The following is an 18,800-nucleotide window of genomic DNA, read 5'->3' on the forward strand; positions in this document are numbered from 1 at the left end:
ATTCAGCAGTTGGTTTGTCTGTTTGTTACCAATAGTTAAAGGGCTTTTCCCTCCAGTTCATCCTTTATTCCTTGTGTTCTGCTGTTGTATTTGAACAGTTTTCATATTTTACTTTATTTGAACATGACAGAAATTGTGGTTTAGACTATTCTACAGGATATACTGCAGGGAGTCAACACAGGTAAACTATTAACAACAAAAGCGAAATACAAAGCCGACCTGTTGGCAGGGACTGCAAACAATGACAACTGCAGATTTTGAGTTACAAGCCATGAAACTGTTTCATAGTGTTTCAAGTGTTTCATAAACTGTCTAATTATGTCTTAAATGTTGTTTCTCTCTTAAGCTTTTCATCATTACACACCACTGTTTATTTCTTAATTTCTGTACTTACTTTCAGTCAGTGTTGAACGCAGAACGATCAGTTGCAGAAAATGACATTAAGTGGAAAGCAAGCCAGCACACACACATGCATACACACATACACACATACAGCCTTTTACACATCTGCAACCATGCAGAGATCAGAATACAGATTCAGCCATAGTGTCATGCTCCTAAATCTAAATGGGATTACTGTAACATTAATAATAATAATAATAATACACTTTATTTATAGAGAACTTTTTGAAACAAAGTTACAAAGTGCTTCACAGATCACCAGACAAAGAGAACAATAACAACAACCAAAACAAAAAAACAGTGTGATAAATTTAACAGATACTAAAATAATAATAAAAGAGAAGATGATAGCAATTAATCTAATCTTGCTGCATGTGCTAACAGCAGACAAGAGAGAGAGTTTTGACTGAGAATTGCAGAGATAATATAAAAGTATGGATCACCTTTTTGAGATCAACTGGTGGAAACAGGACTGCACAACTTTCTTAATTTGAGAGCACCAAAACAGAGACTTGGATCGAAAATCACTGTTACACTAATTATACCCAATGGATCACACCTGCACCATATATACAATCGTGCAAAAATTAACAACCTTCTGTGAAACACTACACTTCACATTTTACTGAACATCATAGTCCTCAGATACCAGAACAGTAGCCCTGCTGAGGAAACCTGACTGGGTGACACTGCACTTCACCAGATCCTGTGGAGGACGATGTATCAGCATTGTGTGTCAGCATTGCTCCCTAGTGCCCATAGTGGGTTCATACAGCCAATGAGGTCAGGAAATAGACATCACCTTATTGGTCAGTAGATGGCAGTCCTCAGCTAAATATTCACCTAAAATGTTCAGCAGCGGTAGAAGACTTAATCCCTGCTGTCTCTGCCAAATGGACCTACTCTGCAGTAGCTTCTCAAATCAGTGTTTTACTACTTGATTACTCTTTTTACAACATCTTTATTGGAAATGTCTTCCATCAAGAAATGTATATATGATGATTTTAAAACAATTTGCAGTGAATATCCAGGAGCAGTTGTTACAGCTGTGACATTGTAGTGTTGGGAAAACATGAACATTTCTCTCCACATTTTGTAGACATAAATTAAAGCTCAAACAAGTCATATGAAGAAAAAAAAAAAAAAAAAAAATTACAATTGTATTATTTCTCCTGGCTGTAAACAAAAGTGTCTTTGTCAGCTCCACCCAAGTCCACAGTCATTTGAGAGTCATTACCAATCATGATGTACTGAGCATTTTCAATATGGATGTTTGATTGTGGTGGACACCAAACCCTGCCATCATCACCGACCGGGTGTGGTGACATACTAAGTTTTAGTTCCATTAAACGTCTCTCCTGCTCTAGCAATTCTGCTTTCCTATGCTCACGGTTGAACTGCTCCTGACGCTTGTTCATAAGTTTTAGTCTTTGCTGTCTCCTTACCTGCTCTTTCACTCTCTGCTTCTCAGCCCACACGCTCCTCTGATATTCAATTTTTGCTGGCAATAACGCCTTTTTTATTCTTTTGTCGAAGGCCTTGTTCTCTTGCAGTGGAACTAGTGTCTGCAGAACTATGGGCATGTTATCTCTGGGCATGCGGTTCTCCTGTGGCAGCAGGGGGATGACAGTGTCGCGCTTTTCTATGTTATTTATGGAGCTGATGAGGGCCGAGTCTGTCTCCACCTCCAGCAGGCGAGTGTTGAAGTTGCGGGTGAGCAGCAGGATGATATAGGCCGAGTTGTTGATAGCGTCCTCCACACACTTTAGAGTGCTCTTGCCAGGGATGGCAAATTCCTCAGAGAAAGTCGCCCCTTCACCTACAACAATAGACTCCAGTTTTTCCTTCATGCTCTCAGCCATATCTTCATCCTCTGGTGCATGCAGGATAACAAATGAGTAAAATGTCGCCTCTTCCTCTTCTTCTGCACCTTTCCCTTTATGCATCTCTGCTGGAACATTTGTCTGAGGTGGAAACATGTTTGCTGCAGTAGGTGCTGCCACTTTTGGTTCAGTGGTTGGTACTGTGGTTTGGTTCGGAGGCTGATTTGGTGCGATATGACCATCCGACTTACTGCGCTCTGCTGCTGATGTTGCAAAGCTACGAGTGTCTGTCTTTGAGACTCTCTCTGCATTGGATTCCAGCGGAGGTTCCTTAGATGAGTTAGATGGAGCAGCAGCATTTTTCACTTCATATTTAACAAGGGGCAGGGCACTGGCACTGCATGGAAGGGGGTGATCTGATGTTTCTGGAGTAATTTTGTCCCCTTCAAATGTGTCCGTTGGGGGTATACTTATTTCTAGATGGGTGGGATATGAGGCTATGGAGGAGCTAACATGTAATGAGCTAGGCGGACTGTGAGTGCTCTCTGATCGATCCTGAGACAGAGACGGTTTTAAAGCTGTGTTCCCTGTGTCCAGGCCCCTGCGAGGATCACGGTAAGACCCCGATCGAAGTTCCTTGGAGAAACACATCCACTCTGCAAATTTTGGCCCACACACGACTTTAGCCTCTTCTCTCAGCTGATCTATACATGTGTATTCTAGAGGCTTATGATCCCCTGTTTTATGGTTGTCACTGGAAAGGGCTCTCTGATATGCCAAATCTCTCAGAGGTGGATCACACAGCCTCTGCTCGGACAGTACTTTGAAAATTCTGGCCAATTCTGCCAATGTTTCTACTGTAAACTCTTGCACATGACCACACTTAACTCCAAAGTCCTCCAGCTTGCCCCCACTTATGTGCCATTTTTCAGCCAGATGGTTAGCAAGGTAGTTGTCCTTCAGCGCCTGGAGTTTGTTCAGGGCCTCTGCCCCTCTCTGGAGAAAGATGAGACACAAGGCGTGTATGATATCCTCTGCAGGGGTCCCGCCCAGCTGGAATAGCAGGCTTAACAGTCGCTCCTGTGGTAAATTCGCTAAAATCCTAAAGACATCTCTCAATCCAGTCCCCTGTCTTTCAGGCTCCTTTTCATCCATTTTCAATTTTACTTGATGCTACTTCTCCAGTTCTATGTGGTCACATCTGATTTTCCAACATCGTCTCATTTCCTCAAGGACTTGTGCTGCATAATTTCATGGACCTTGTGTTTCTTCATCTGGTACACCAAAGAGATAAAAACAACAAAGTCAGAACTTATACTGTGAACACGTACGGTCATAATGTAACTTGTATTTTTTGTACACTGCTTAAACGGTGCGTCACTGATCATAGGCAACTTGTCTGAGTAAGTAGCCCACATAGAGCTTGAGAAACCAAACTTGTATTGTAATGGCAGCAGTAAACTAGATAAGACCTGTACATATTTATGAATCTTTAAGCAATGTTAGAACAAATTCAACTTTATGATGTTCCTGATACTAAAACAAAAAAAAAATGGATAAGAAATACTCACCGGCATGGAGCCATGACAGTTAATCTTATCTGTGTTTCCAGCTCATATAAGGAAGTTACTGAGTATGGCTTTCTTCCAGTTCAGCACAACCAGTGGAGAATCCTCTCCGCTGCGCAGGAAGCTCTTGCTACAAAGTTTGACTCTACCAGCCAGAAGGCCATTGGGTGCGGTAAGTCTTGTCATACCTTTGGAATCAAGTAGGTCAATAACCATGTGCTTGGCGGTTATAGGCCTGTGTCTGCCCTGCAACACTTTTGTAAACCGTCTGCTGATGATGTAACAGGTAGTGAAGTATGGGAACTCATGAGGGACAAAAGGCACAAGGAGAGAGAAAAAAAATCATGAATAACAAACACTTCTCCACACATTCCTATATAAGTTATGCCATCTTTAACAGATGCTTTTCATAATGTATAAAGTATTTACCAGCATTGACACTTTGTCAAGGATAGTAAGTTTTGAGTTTTAACAGCTTTGCTAATCTGACAAACAATCACTGACTCCTCAAACATATAATACTTTGCAGCATACTGGTGTGATAGAGTGTTATATGACTTACATCTGAAAATCTTGGAACATCTTATTATAACATCGTAAAGGAAATCTTTACCTCCTTATACACAATAGGCACAGAAGGGAGAGGAATTCTGGATTTTTTCCCTTTCTGCTGAGAAGCAAGTGTATTTTTAACCATGGAGGAAACCTCCAACCCTGTATTTACCAGGGGTGGGGTCACACCAGGCAGAGCAGAGCGCAGGCCAACTTCAAATCCCTCAACACAGTGCACACATAGAGCCTCTCTGTTCTTACTGCAGTCTGGGTGCAGTTTGATATGTTTGCTGTATGACCACTTCTGAGAGATTACAGTAACTCTATAGGAAGTGTGGTTTCTATGGCTTCCATACATACAACTATTGTAACATGGGTACTGCCAATGTATGCTTCTTTTCAAAGTATTGAGCTATAATGTGCATGCTACCCAAACCACAGCTCTGTTGTTTAATCATCATCCCATCCACAGCTAACAGCACAGCATGCCAGCTAACCAACTGCTCTTAAATAGAAGCCATGATAGGATGCAGAGCATGTTCATTTTCTTATACACACTCACATGCCGACACATGCCCCCCCACCTCCCCTCTCCACACACACACACACACACACACACACACACACACACACACACACACACACACACGCACAGACATATACACATATCCGGCCCCAAACATGAAAACTCTCTCACTCGCACAAACACACACACACACACACACAGCTACACAGCCGCGGGATCATCCTCACAGTCGGTTACGTAACTGACTTCCAAACGTCCATCTTTATTGGGGTCACTTCTTTTAACAAGAGACATGCTCTCCCAGCAGCTGTGTTAGTCAGCCTTGCGGTAAATTTGCCTTCACCTTCAGGCAAAACATATAGCAAGAGTAAGAAGCTCTGTCAGTTCTGCAAACCCTCGCATTGTACAATTTCTGTAATGGTGTTTGGAACAAATGCATTCTGACTTATGCTTATTTTTTTGGGTGAATTATTACACCGTTTCTACACAGAGAGAGACACTCACACACTCGCGCATGTGAAACTGTCGTCTTACTGTGTTGATTGCTATAAACTAATAAGCATAATTGTGTGTGTGTGTGTGAGTGTGTGTGTGTGTGTGTGTGTGTGCTTTCTGGGCGTGGGAGAGAGCCCTGAGGGAGACACAGAAGGGTCACATATAAGAGGCTTTAGGGCAGACAAGTGAAAAGGAGGCCCTTTCTTGGACAGAGACTACGGATTAGGATGAAAGACGTACGAGTGGGGGATGCTCTCTTTCTTTATCTGTCTCGCCCGTTCGCTCCGTCTCTCTCACACATTCTGCATCATGCCTATTCAAAATGAACGAGAAATAAAGAGAGAAATACAAAGCCAGAGAGGTAGATAGAAAGAGATACAAAGCCAGATAGATAAGACAGGGAGATAGGGGTAGAGGGAAAGAAGAATTGAGACCTTGGCAGATCGATATTCAGCCTCTTTAGAATTCAGTATGTGAGAGAGAGAGAGACCACGGGACGCACTGCTCTTTTCCCAGCCACTTGATTCGTCACACATGCTAAGAGAATTTAACACACTCACTTCTGGCGGGCAAATATATGCCTCACACACATGTACATGTGAAGACGCACACGGATACAAGGCCGTGCACTCATTGAATCGGACGTCCATGCCCGCACATAGGCCTCTATTGAAACGCTGAATGAAACACCTGCGCTACGGCCCCAACTGCACACAGCACAAACTCATGGGAAGTCTAGTATTTTCCATGAAGCCACTGACAGGACTTCACAGCCCTGCGTTTCACTGCAGTTGTGTTGAGAAGATGCACAACAAAAGCAGCATCAGTGTCTTGTGCAACAGTGTTCAATTACTGCGAGTAAGCAGATAAGAGTAAAGGGTATGGATGGTTGCTGCTGTAGCTAGCCCACATACATTCAGTCAAGCTCAATTCATGCGTGCGCTGTTTATCAAAGCAAAAATAGCCCCGGCCGTCACACACTGAGGCTAGTTTATGTTGTTGACAAAAAGGGCCAACAGATCTGAGTTAATGTGACAGTTAACTAGCATTAATTCAGGAGCAAAGGTAAATGAAGCAGGCCTGGGGACACGACAGGGGAGAGGAGTGGGGATGGGAAGACGTGTGTACTGTACCACACTGGACCATGCTTGGATGAGCATGTAGGCCATGCCAACAACAATGCATAATACAGCCTCTGGTGATGGGGGATGGATACACGCACAACCCCCCTCTACACGCACAAACACACACACACACACTCGCACAAACACACACGCATGCACAGACATTGATGGTGATGGGGCATGGAGCGGTTTATGCTCATATCAAGAGACCCTCTTTGATCAGTGTGACAGGAAGGGCACTTGCCCCAAAGGAATTAGCTAACTCAAGCCTTGCAAAAGCACATTCACAATAAATCAGGCATGTTTGCACTTCCAGCAGAGACTTTATGCAAGAGGAGAGAGAATGCCTGATATTTAACTTCATTAATATGCTGAATGTATGAATATGATTTGTTCCGGTTCATTGTCCAGAGTAGCATGATAACTATTTTGAGCAGAACATGAAGAAATTTAGGTTGCATGTATAATCCTCTCAATTTAATAGGCTCTTAATCTGTGTACCCAATTTACATACAGGCATCATTTTACCACCATGCCACAGCCACATACATTTCTCCTGTTTCAAACTGAAAAGAGGGTTTTTGGTATGTTGTTGAGGAGACGTGTTTTTCACAAAGCACTTCACAATGGATTTTAGATGTCATTTAAGTCTGGTGTTGGAGTCTGTAGCTAGTTTCATGTGACAGATACATTGTGGATGAATGTGAGTTGGATCTGATTTTAGCCAATGAGAAAAGCTGTTTTGTGTGTCATCCACAGCTTAAAGTGGTGCACCCAGTCAGAGATTTTAAAAGGAGGAGCAGTGCGAGGAAAGGAGCGGGGAAGAGAAGCGAGAGAAGATTAGAAGAGAGTAGAGGAGAGGAGAGGAGAGTAGAGGAGAGGAGAGGAGAGGAGAGGAATCCAAGCTTGCATTTTATTACAAATGAACAGAACCAACAGAATAAACGGACCCAATTTGGCTACACTCGGTGCTATAATAGTTGCCCATCCAAAAGCCTATGCCCAATCCCCGTGTCACTTTTGTCTGTCTCCAAACCCTGCGGATGTTCTGCTTGTACAGCAGATGCACATAACCAAAGGATGTGAGGCATGAAAGCAATGGGAAATTCATTACATATTCCTACCCCCCTCCGTTCACCATAATCACCACAATTAGCAGACATCTGCAGTGACTCCAAAGCTGGGAGTGTATTCAGGCAATCAGAGCGGCTTCACCAACAGCACTGACTACAGCCCCCTCTGTGATGGGCCCCATCCTGAAGGGAAGCATTCCATTAGAAACTCAGTGATTAATTGAGATGGAGAATTCGCTCCTGGCATCACGAGAGAATGAAAGCCAACAGGAGGCATGCATGATAGTAGGGTTGTACAGAGGCTCGGGTAGAGGTGGTCCGGACTTAGCGGGGACTCTGCCATACTGTTCGTGATGCGAGATAAGGCATTCACACTGTGGATCGCAATTAGCTGCATGAGAACAGTCGCCAGAAAACAGCTATATGAAGATTTTCTGACCCATCAAGTAAACAAAACCTGTGTGTGTCTAATGATAATCCAGATTTTATAGCTGCTTACCATTTTGAGGCTGGAAACCTATTGGTCTTGATTGCTATGGCAAGAAGAACACATCTGAGCTTAACATTTAATATCCGCCGCTCTTCCTCAGGACCCCTGGAAGTCCCCAAATTACCCATGTGTGATATAACCCAATATGTTTGATATCTGCATATCACCTTGTGGATAAATGCATCCACTGGTTTGCATGAAAGGTTAAACTCTCTCAAGCGTTACTGCTAAAACTAAAACTTTGAATGGTTTGCGTCTAGATAATTCTCAGAAGTGTTGAGTGGCCTGTTTACTCCATCTGTAGAGGATGGCAGAATGTTAGACAACTCATTACTAAAGCAGTGGGAGATGTCACTCTTACTAGGCACAGTATGGTACAGCCATGGTTTAAGCCTGGGCTTAATACGTCGTCATGGAAATCTACAGTAGCACATCAGACACACTTTCCGTTTGCGATGAGACCAGGAACAGAGGAGGCCAAATCACACACATATGGTCATAATGAGGGTAAATAAGTACGTCAATCTAGCTCACACACGCATGGATGCACACACACAGGCCTACACACATTTATCACTTTTATTCGTCGCTGTCAGGTGAAAACCTCCTATCTCCAAAATGTCAACTTTTTGGGAACAAGGCAAAACAGCCTTGTTTTCAGATCGACCACCATAAATTTTTGAGTTTTTTAAATGGGTGTTGAAAGGGTTTCATAAGCCGAAGTGGTTGTAGTATTTTCTAAACCCATAGAGGACCATGTAATCCTTCAATTAAAATGAAAACACGAATAGCACCAAAATTGGAGTTACGAGGTTTTCGCGTGACAACAGTTACACTCACACACACACATAAACACGCAAACTGTTAGAGCTGTGAACGTTCTGAAACTGTGATTGAGGCTGCAGCTACATTAAGAGGAAAGAGAGATTACAAGCTTAGAGGAAATCTAGCCAAGGCTGTTGCTCTCATTTGGATGTTTGAAATTAGACTGAATAAATCTAGGTGTTACTTCTGAGAGCATTATTCCCACCAGTTATGCAAATTAGACTTCCAATTCACACAATAATCAGATGATGTGCTGCTTTGTTGAGACTTGCTTCACCAGGGTGCGCACTATTTCATCAGTTTAATGGAGACAAGTACAGTTCCCAACAAGAGCTAATTTGCGGTCGACGACCTCTTAAGAGTCATAAAGTTGGAGTCACAATTAAATGGATGTCTGTGAGCTTACACCTGGCGCTTCCTTCCTTCCAGTCCACGGGCCTGGCCGTAATAAAGGCCTGTGTGGTGCAGCACAGACAGACTGCCTTTCTGCTGTGTGGAGAAATGTGTTCAATCACCATGGCTACCGGTCAGAGTAGAGCCCCCGCTGTGGTTATTAGGATTTCTCTGTCTGCTCACACACTAGCTCAGTATGCAGGTTAACACCTCACATTCTGTATTATGGATGTGAATCCGTGTGTGTGTGTGCGCGTGCATGCGTGTGTGTGTGTGTCTGTGTGTGTGTGTGTCGATGAGGGGGAGGCCGATGTGTCAGGGGTGATATAGTATTGTAATTACGCCTACAGGAGGGTGTTGGACGATTTCATTCAAAGCATCTTCTCTAGAAAACGCCTGCTAAAACGGACTGACCTGCACTCCTCTGGTAGTCTACTGCCTCCCCACAGTAGCACTGATGTGAGAAGGGGAACATGAGAAAGCTTTGAGCAGTATTGATTCAGCTGAGTACTCTCCGAGTACCAGAGGATCTGAAGAGGGAATTATCCATGCACCATTTCCTCCCTACTCCTGTGTGGAAAATTCTGCAGTTCTAGCTTTCTCGTAGCCTACATACAGCAGGGGCAGAGGAACACACACACACACACACACACACACACACACACACTGACACACACACAGAGGCACACGCAGACTCACACACTTCACACATGCGCGCAGAGACACACTCACATACACACACAGAGACATGCACAAGCACACACAGACTTTCTCAAGGTATGATCTACTAAAAGAATGGTTGATTTATTTATAGTTGGTCCCTTCAAACTGAGTAGTCCATGCAGCATATTTCATGTCTATCAAATTTACCCTTACAAAAAAGAAATATAGTAATCCCATAAATTGTAGGAGGACACTATACCACAGCGGCTTTCCCTTTAGGAATATTATGAGAATATTAAAGTGATGCCATAGGAGATATTAAATGCAATAAGGCCATTATAAACACTATAGAGTGCTGCAGACACTCTGTAGGAATATTATAGTGATTTTTTCATGTGGGGAAACAAGAGTGCAACTTGAATCCTCAAATTGGATTCTTACCAAAATGAACAGATTATTTGAAACCATACTATATTCATTGACTTCGACATTGCAGTGTTTAAGTCAATGAATACACCAATGAAAACAGAAACATCAGAGAGACACAGGGCATTGTCTGCATATGCCGCTTGCCCCAAGTATCCTCCTCCACTCCCCACCCGACTTCTCCTGAATAATACACGACGTGCCCCCTCCCCGCCGCCTTATCGTCCAATGGGAAGCGCGCATTTTATCAAGCTATCTCCTCGGAGCCAATCCCGGCGCTCCCGGTGATCCATGTAAACCGGATGCCCTCCCTTCTGCCTCTCAAACAGACGTAGGCTGTGGATCGGAGACCGGGAGGCGCTCAGTGTGGAGTTGGCCTTGGATGGAAGTGATGAGAGTGAAAATGCCACTGTGGCAGACTTCAAGAAATCGCTCCTAACACATCAGTCCGCCTCGTCAGGACAGTGAAGCCTGCTGTTTGGCGAGCAGGAGGTTGCAATCGAATTTTTTTTGTAAGTATGCCACCGTGTAAAATGTATAAACTGTAAAACAAAATAGCGAGCATGTATAGATTCAGTGTTTTGTGTTTTAATCTTTTCTCAATAGAATCTGTGCAATCTGATGCAATAGGTCGAGGAAAATTATTATTAGTCGATGTGAGTACTAATTAGGTTAAGTTGATGCTTTTGAACTCTGTTTTCCTTGATATGTATATTTATATGTATAGATTTATTTTGAGGAAAGCGTGAATTTTCTGCTGAATATGCACATGGTTTGAAAAAAAAAAAAAAAATGAATGAATGCGAAACTCTGTGACAATGTTCTGAGGTCTGGACCCGGCGCTCCGGCTCTAGTAATAGGCGGCTGCACATGTCTCCAAATCAGCGCATGTGAATTTGTTCAACATGCCAGTGGAAAAAAGGATGTCTTTCATAGCTCATTTCGTAAGGGGCATATTCGTGTGGCCCGAGGAAAACGTGATCCCCGAGCAGTCTGTGCCAGCTGAAGTGCCGATTTTTGCACACTTCAACTTTTATGCTTTAGGTTATGCTTGCAGGATACATCGACGCTCTGTGTATTTCTACAGATTTCTATAGCATGGAAAGTTTTAACGACATGTTTAAACACCCAGCGGGATCCAAAAGAATCTCAGTAGATGCCTCCCCAACACCCAAACAATATAACTTTGATTCATTTCACTCTCCAGACAGTCGCTTATTCCTAATGGGCCTGAAAGTCGGCGAACACTGATAAATGGTGGCTATTATTTTTCAGCTGAACAATGCGCACCGGCTTTGTCTGGACCATCTGTCATTGTATCGACATTACACCACCCCTCCTGGTCCAGAGACTCAGACTGAGACACCTGAAGAGCAGAAAAACAGACAGCGATCATTCACGGCCCCCACCCGTCTTGCTCGAAGCCGTGACTCATGATGTGATCCGCCTGTGTGGATGCGTGCGTAACGCATGACCGAAAATATGAATACGCACTGGCACAAACTGGTACAATTAAAACATTTTATGCTGTCTTGAAGAGGTACAATGAACGATAAACCATGGCTAGCATGTTTTCGAATGTAATTGGAAATTGGAAATAGTGCAAGTCCACATGGCAAGCTTCTTGCGCATCCTGAATTCTCGGAAATAGTCTTGGCGCATCTGACTTCCTCACGGAATTTGGGCCTCCAGCATGTGGCAGAAACGGCTAGCCTACCATTTTCAGGGTGGGCATTTTGAGAGGATGCTCACTGGCCAAATTAGCATACTTCAGTCATAAAAAGCAATTCAGACTCAGTTTTGAGGCTCATATTGTGCCACTCTGTTCATCCTCAGTGAGTGTTGACCCTCCAGGTAGTTTAGCAATTGCCTTCCTGAAATGCAGCTGAGATGTTTTTTTTTTTTTCTTGAGGTCTCTTTAGAAACTGCGTGCTTAGTCTCTCAGCGTGCAGTGCCAAGCACTAAAGTGCCTTAAGGTTAATGAGGCAGTCTCCATAAATTCTTCTGCCATCTGGATATAGTAGGTCTAGACGCTTAGTGCAGCACAACATTTTAATGGCTATGGACTGTATAGGGGGTCCTAAATTTAATGGAAAAAATGCATAAGGGCCCCCTCTTGAAAAACAAATATTTACCTAGTACTTTGGTAAGGAAGTAGTATTTGACTGCTTGCAATTAATTGTTTTTTACATAATTCAGTGGAACTGGCTGTTTCAAGTGTTAGTCCAGGTTATCTTTGAGAGAGAAAGAGAGAGAGAGAGAGAGAGAGAGAGAGAGAGAGAGAGAGAGAGAGAGAGAGAGAGAGAGACAGGGGGCAACAGAGTGAGTGAAGGGTACTGATAGGCCCTGATATGATCAGCTGTGATATCCTTACTTCCGTCCCTCTCTCAGGGCCGAGTTACACATAATTCACTTTAGCTTTGTCCGCCATGGAGAGAATAAGCAGCAACCTCCTGCTCACTCACGATGAAGAGCGGCGTACGTCTGTGCGCGTGTCTGTTGTTGGGCTTTAATTTAGTTTTCAAGGTGAAATTGCTCTCAGTGGGCTATCAGAGTGGAATGAGTGAATGGAGTAAAGCCACCGACTTCCTGCCATGTGGGGAGCGGCCTGGCTGCATGTTGGCCTCCTTATCTTCTGCTGGAACTGTGATCATCATTCCTGTGCTACCCGCTCTCACACGTGACGAGTTTCATCAGCTGCACCCTGCAATTATGTAGAGGAGAAACCTGCTATCACAACAGAGAGGCCCTTAACCACGGATCACTGTTGTTTTTCACAGTTACATAGTGTTTAGAAAAGATTTCGGACAAAAAAGAATCTTCTATAGTTTTTGCTTTCAGCGACAATGCCGTGCTGCTAGGATCAGGGAGTCCCTTCTCCCTTCTCCTACCGTCACATGACTCCCAGGCACCCAGTTCCTTACCTGACATGCCCGTGCAAACCAACAACCACTGAACACTCACACGAAGAGGAAGGAACACGCTACTACACTCGCTTCTTCCTCATTATTCCATTCAATCACTGAAATACAATATGCAAAATCTTCTTCATTCATTATTTCTGAGTCATCTGGAAGACATAAAAAGCATAGGTCCCTAGTGGATGATGCACCATATCCCCAGAAATAGAGGTAATGAGTGTGCTTTGTTTATTTATTTATTTTTTTCACCACCTCAGACTTTATAAAACAGCTTTGGATCCAAAGCCAAGAATGCTGGGAGAACCAGTTTTATAACAGTGCAGTCCAATCTTATAATAATAGATTTTTTAGCTGATACACTTTGGGTTGATCCAGTCAAAGGTAACATTTTGGTCTGAATGGGATCGTCTGATGTTACAGAGGCAGGAATTGGTGTCCATATGTGTGTGTGTGTGTGTGTGTACTTGTGCTGGTGGGTAAATGGAAAGGTTAGGTAATGGCATACTGCCTATCTAGATGAGTGGATGACCTCTGACCTCTGTCTAGCCCGTGGCTAGACAAGGGACTTTCAAGAGCGGATTGGCCTGTTCGGCAGCATGTGACATTTGAACTCTTTTCACTTCAGAATCAAACGCACTCTTTCAGTTAATTGACAAACCCTTGTGCCTCATGTGTGACCGTGTGTGTATGCATGCGTGTCTGTGTGCGTGTGTGTGTGTGTGTATGTATACACAAGCCTCCGAAATAATTTCCTTGGGTTATCGGTGTCACAGGTAAGGTTCTGGATCAGTAAACACTGATTAAGGGGTTAGGGCAACTTCACAATCATTAGACAGCCGCCTTCTGCTCTCTCCCACATCTCTCTCTCTCTCTCTCTCTTTCTTCTCACCTGGTCAAACCAAGCCTGTTAAAACTAGAACATCTGCTCTCCCAAATTCTTTGATTTTAACCACTCCCCATGCCTTGTACTCTGCCGAACTATGTGCTATACTTAACAAAGTCTTAAGTCACACATCTGTCCAAACTGCCTAATGCTTCAAAAGCCCCTTTTATCTAGAGGTTTGCACTGTACGTTAGCAACATCCTAGGAGATAAAACAGATTTGCCAGTAGGTTGTCAGAGACAGATTCAGGTCTGCCATTAGACTTCATTCTGAGCTCATTTATGAGACAGTACAGCTGTTGTGGTTCCTTTAATCATGAAGCATACTAGTTGTTAGACAAAAACACAGCATTAGTCCAGATCTTGTTGGAGCTGAAAGAAACAGCCTGTCTCCATTCTGTCACAACGAGATGTCTATTGTATCGCCATACAAGAAATTCCCCATGGAAATTTTGGAATCTTTCCCATTGTTCCTAAAGGAAAGGGGGCTTTCATATGGAAGTGGGGAACGCCAGGAAATGACAGGCATTCTTTGTGGACTATTTGAAAATAAACTTGTGGGTCCTCACTTCCTTCTCAACAGCTAAGGAAAACCAGAAATGAAGAGAGGATTATGATCTCAACAATCCCTTAATGGCATTTTCACCTTCTTATGTTTCCTGCTGCAACTTGTCCTTGAAGTTTATTTTTCTTATAGTCAAATTACAATTCAATATACTGGAGGTTTGCCATTGGAGTTTTAGTTAAAGGGCTTTTGTTGTGGGCTTTTCTCTTTTTCTCTTCAATCACTTGAATGGTTGCGTTCTTATTTTCTTCTCATTTGTCCTCATTTTGCCTTATCTTTCCCCCTGACTTAAAATACAACCCCACAGCCCGAGCTACGCTTTATGAGGTGTGACAGTGAGGACTGGTTGCCAAGGCAGGCTGTGTGGACTGGAACGTAAAGCTTTACATTCAGCCGGCTGTGGTCGGTTTGGGGAAGACTTAAACTCACTTCACCCCTATACAGTTCCCCGTAACAGGAACTGCTCTCATTCTGCTGAGCTGGCAGGAAGGTGCAGAAATGGAAGGGGAGAAAAAAAAGAAAGAAGAAAAAATAGAAGAATGTCAGACCTGCCCTCCTTAACCTCAAAGTTCTTAATTGTGCTTTAAGTACCTTTTAAAAAGGGAAAAAGAGAAGTGCACTGAAACTGGGAGGAAAAGAAATGAGAAATGATGTTTCACGTTTGGGAAATTATACATAACAAATTAATTCATTTTCACAAGCTTTAATATCTTTTTTTAAGTATAGTTTGCCACCAGGTGTCCATGGCTTTCAGCAGCTTTGCACAACTTCTTCCCCCCTCTCTTCCTTTTTTAAGATTTAATAACAGGTTTTATTTAACAGGCTCTTCCTCCTCAGCTGGCCAGTCTCGCTGCTCGTCAGATTGACACTCGCACCTTCTTCCCCCTCCTCTCTCTCTTCCTCCTCCTCCTCTTGTTGTTTTTCCCACCAGGCCACTGGTAGTTCCCAGGTATTTGACCGCTGTAGCGTAGCCGGGAGGCCGGTTGTTCCATCCTCTGTGAGACAAAGGCAGTGCGCCTGGAGGAGAAGGATGAAAGGAAACGGGGCTGTGCAGCCACTCCTTTTTACAATGGGAAACCTTCTTAGTGAGGTTGTAGAGCAAATAACCACCTTCTCTCTTCCTTTTCTTTTTTTTTTTTAACAAGACCCGGGAGTGTGTGTCTGTCTGTATGTGTCTGGAGGGCTGTGCTGTGTACATATAGATGTGTGTGTGTGTGTGTGTGTGTGTGTGTGTGTGCATGCAAAGAGAAAAGGGCTACATAGAAAGTTTCAGTAGACATGCAAATGTTTTCTGCCTTCCACCTGCTTAGATTAGGCCCACAGATGGTGCTTCTCTTGTTAAAGATGTTCCCTGAGTTTAGCTTTGTTTTTGTTGTGGTTTAAACTGTAATGAGGTGGTTAGAAATGGAGAGGGGGAAGCACCTGCAAATGGACCAAAGAAATAGCATGTAAGTGATTTTTTTTGTGTTTTTTTTTTAAGAAGTCCAGTCCCACCAATGAGGCTAAGAGGAATTCTGTAGAACATGCCTTTTGGGTTAATGAAATGAAATTTTTTCTTTTTAATGATTGGCACAGAATATTGCAAGTTGTTACCAAGATGTTACCAAGTATTACATGTATGCAATTCTCTTTGTTGATTTATGCACCTCCAGTAGTCTGCAGTGTGTGTCTGCTGCATGTCTCTGTCTGCTCTAACCCAGTGGCACTTAGTGCAGTGTTATCATCTAGGGCGGTAGCCAGGGGGAGGGAGGGGAAACCACAGGAGTCTTTTATGGCCCCAGCTCCAGAGACAACCTGTTCTCAGGCACTTCTCTTCTGGCACTTTTTTATGACATCATAAATTCCTCCATTTCCTCTGACCAGCCTTAGGTGGGTATAAAGGACATACCTGGTCAGTAATTGTCTGTCTGGCCCTCTCATCTGTCAGTCTTATTCTGCTGCTGGTGACTTCCTCCAGAGCCAGACGCACAGACTGCCTGAAGATACAGACAGCTCTTAGATCTGGAAGGTGGACCGGTAAAAAGAGGGGTTTTATTTGATGAGTGATGAAGCAAGGCAGGTTTCTCTTGAGCATAGTCTTCCTAGAAGCCTTTTACTGCATCTTTGCCGGTCATTTAGGTCAACGGAGAGAGTCGGCCTGGCACCCGTATAGCGGCCTTTCTGTGTGGACGCGCACTTCAGACCGAAGACAACAGCCCGCTCTCAGACCTGTTGATACCTTTTGTTTGTTAAAGTCCGAGGATGAGGAGTAGAAAAGAAAGGATTAGGGGAGAAAGAAGGGGATTGGGAGAGTGGGGAAGCCCTCGGGAACATTCAGCATTCACAATCGTCTGAGGCATGGCTGGCCGCTCCTCGGGGAGGCAGGAACAATACACGCACCAGCACGACAACATTCCTCGGGGTTAAAAAAGGCCGGGGTCAACCCACGACCCCACCCCGCCAATCAGACCCAAGGCACTAGCTCGGTCTCTTTGTTTTTGGTTTATGTCTTTGCACTTGTTGAACGGACTACACTTTGCGTTACAATGTGCCCTTTGCTCTCTAATAGACTGGACTGGCATGGAGCACTTTTGCTGTTCTCTTTTAACGTTCGTTCTCCTATCAGGTATCGACAGTTTCACTTGATTGCTCCCTGAACGAGGCGCACGAGTGAAGCTGCTTTTCACAGCCTCGCACAGCTTCGAGCTGATGCATCGAGTTGAAAATAGATGTTTCGCATCTCGGGGGTGGCGAGGGAGGAGTTGATATTTTTCTTCCGTTGTTTTAGCAGTTTGCTCCAGAGAGACGGAGAGATGGAAGGGAGGTGAGAAAGATCTGCCACACAGGAGAAAGACTGCAAAGGCTGAGCAGGAGAAGCAGAAATTACACTAGCTAGAAGCTGCAAAGAAGTGTGTGACTTCAGAATCAAATTATGTTACATATTTAAGTAGTTGCATTGAAGGCTTGCTTGGCAGTAATAATAGTGGGACAGTTATAGCGGTTTTAAAAGTAGCGGAATGGCCTATGTCGCATGTAATACCATAGCCAGATGTTGCGGAAGCTCAGATCTTTAGGAGGTAGTGAACCATCACTCCGAGCCAAACAGTGATTACTGTACATATTGTAAATTGACTTTAATGACCACAGTATATAATCAGTCCAGCTCACAGGGTCAAGTCTCAGGCCAATGAGAACACAGTAGAGCCTCAGTGTAAGCGGACAAATGTAGAAGACTATGTATTTGGAGACCACATCATGACGACAGCCATTGAAGTTTATTACTTTTCATTTTGCTGAATGTTGATGAAGTTGAGCCATATTTTTCACCCGCCACGAAAAATCCCGGTTATATATATATATTTTTTTGGAACAGCGCAGAACACTTCCAATAAAGTCTGAAGGCTGCCATTAAAGTGGAGCATATGTGTGTAGGCATGGAGTGGCGTGTGAGGCCCCTACAGGCAGACTGCAGGTCTGTTAGTCATTATGAATGAATGTACAGTACACACTGCAGTGGACACGCAGCTACATTAAAGCCTTGCCCACGGCCACATCAGACCACCCCAGAGACACACCACTGGCACTTCCTCCACCTTCTTCATTGCTCCGCCTCGGGGGAAGCGCATTTTGGGATTTCCGGCGGATGCACTGGACATTGATCTTTTTTTTCTTTTGTTCAGGAAACTTTCCAGTGAAAATCAAATTGATTGTAAATTTGAGTATAGATTTTCAGATTCCCAGACAAGCCTGCCGGTGCCGCTTCTATTGTTTCTCTGCAATGTAAAAATCAATCATGTGCCTCTTACCTCACGGGGTAAATGTCTCACCGTTTTGTGCTCATATGTTATTATTATTGTCTCTGTCTCCTCTCTGTAGGTGATCACAGTGTGCCTCTTGAAGCTGACTTTTGTGCCTCCATGAAGATCCTTTCAGTATCAGGTATATATCAATATCAATATATCCGACACCCACAAAAGTACATAAAAAGACGTCTTCATAAATCGCACAGTACAAGTGGCAGTAATTTCTCTACTGGCGAAGACTCACCATGTGACACGTTCTTATTTTTTTTGTTGAGTATCTTGGAGGAGCG

At 43.7% G+C, this 18,800-nt stretch overlaps 1 protein-coding gene across 1 annotated transcript; it reads right to left on the minus strand.

The window, feature by feature from the left end:
- Positions 1-588: 588 nt before the first annotated feature.
- On the minus strand, positions 589-4,064 carry ticam1 (TIR domain containing adaptor molecule 1). The gene is made up of 2 exons (XM_071926886.2): positions 3,797-4,064; positions 589-3,499 (listed from the first exon to the last, which is right to left on the minus strand). Exon 2 carries the CDS (start codon positions 3,378-3,380, stop codon positions 1,566-1,568), a length of 1,815 nt encoding a protein of 604 aa, XP_071782987.2. The 5' UTR covers positions 3,381-3,499; positions 3,797-4,064; the 3' UTR covers positions 589-1,565.
- Between the last annotated feature and the right edge of the window lie 14,736 nt (positions 4,065-18,800).

The sequence above is a fragment of the Centroberyx gerrardi genome, chromosome 13 (genome assembly GCF_048128805.1).
Source record: "Centroberyx gerrardi isolate f3 chromosome 13, fCenGer3.hap1.cur.20231027, whole genome shotgun sequence".
In the NCBI taxonomy this organism is placed as follows: Eukaryota; Metazoa; Chordata; class Actinopteri; order Beryciformes; family Berycidae; genus Centroberyx; species Centroberyx gerrardi.

Bases quoted from the DNA above. Each gene is read 5' to 3' on its own strand.
- ticam1 (XM_071926886.2), bottom strand. From the start codon at position 3,380: ATGGATGAAAAGGAGCCTGAAAGACAGGGGACTGGATTGAGAGATGTC.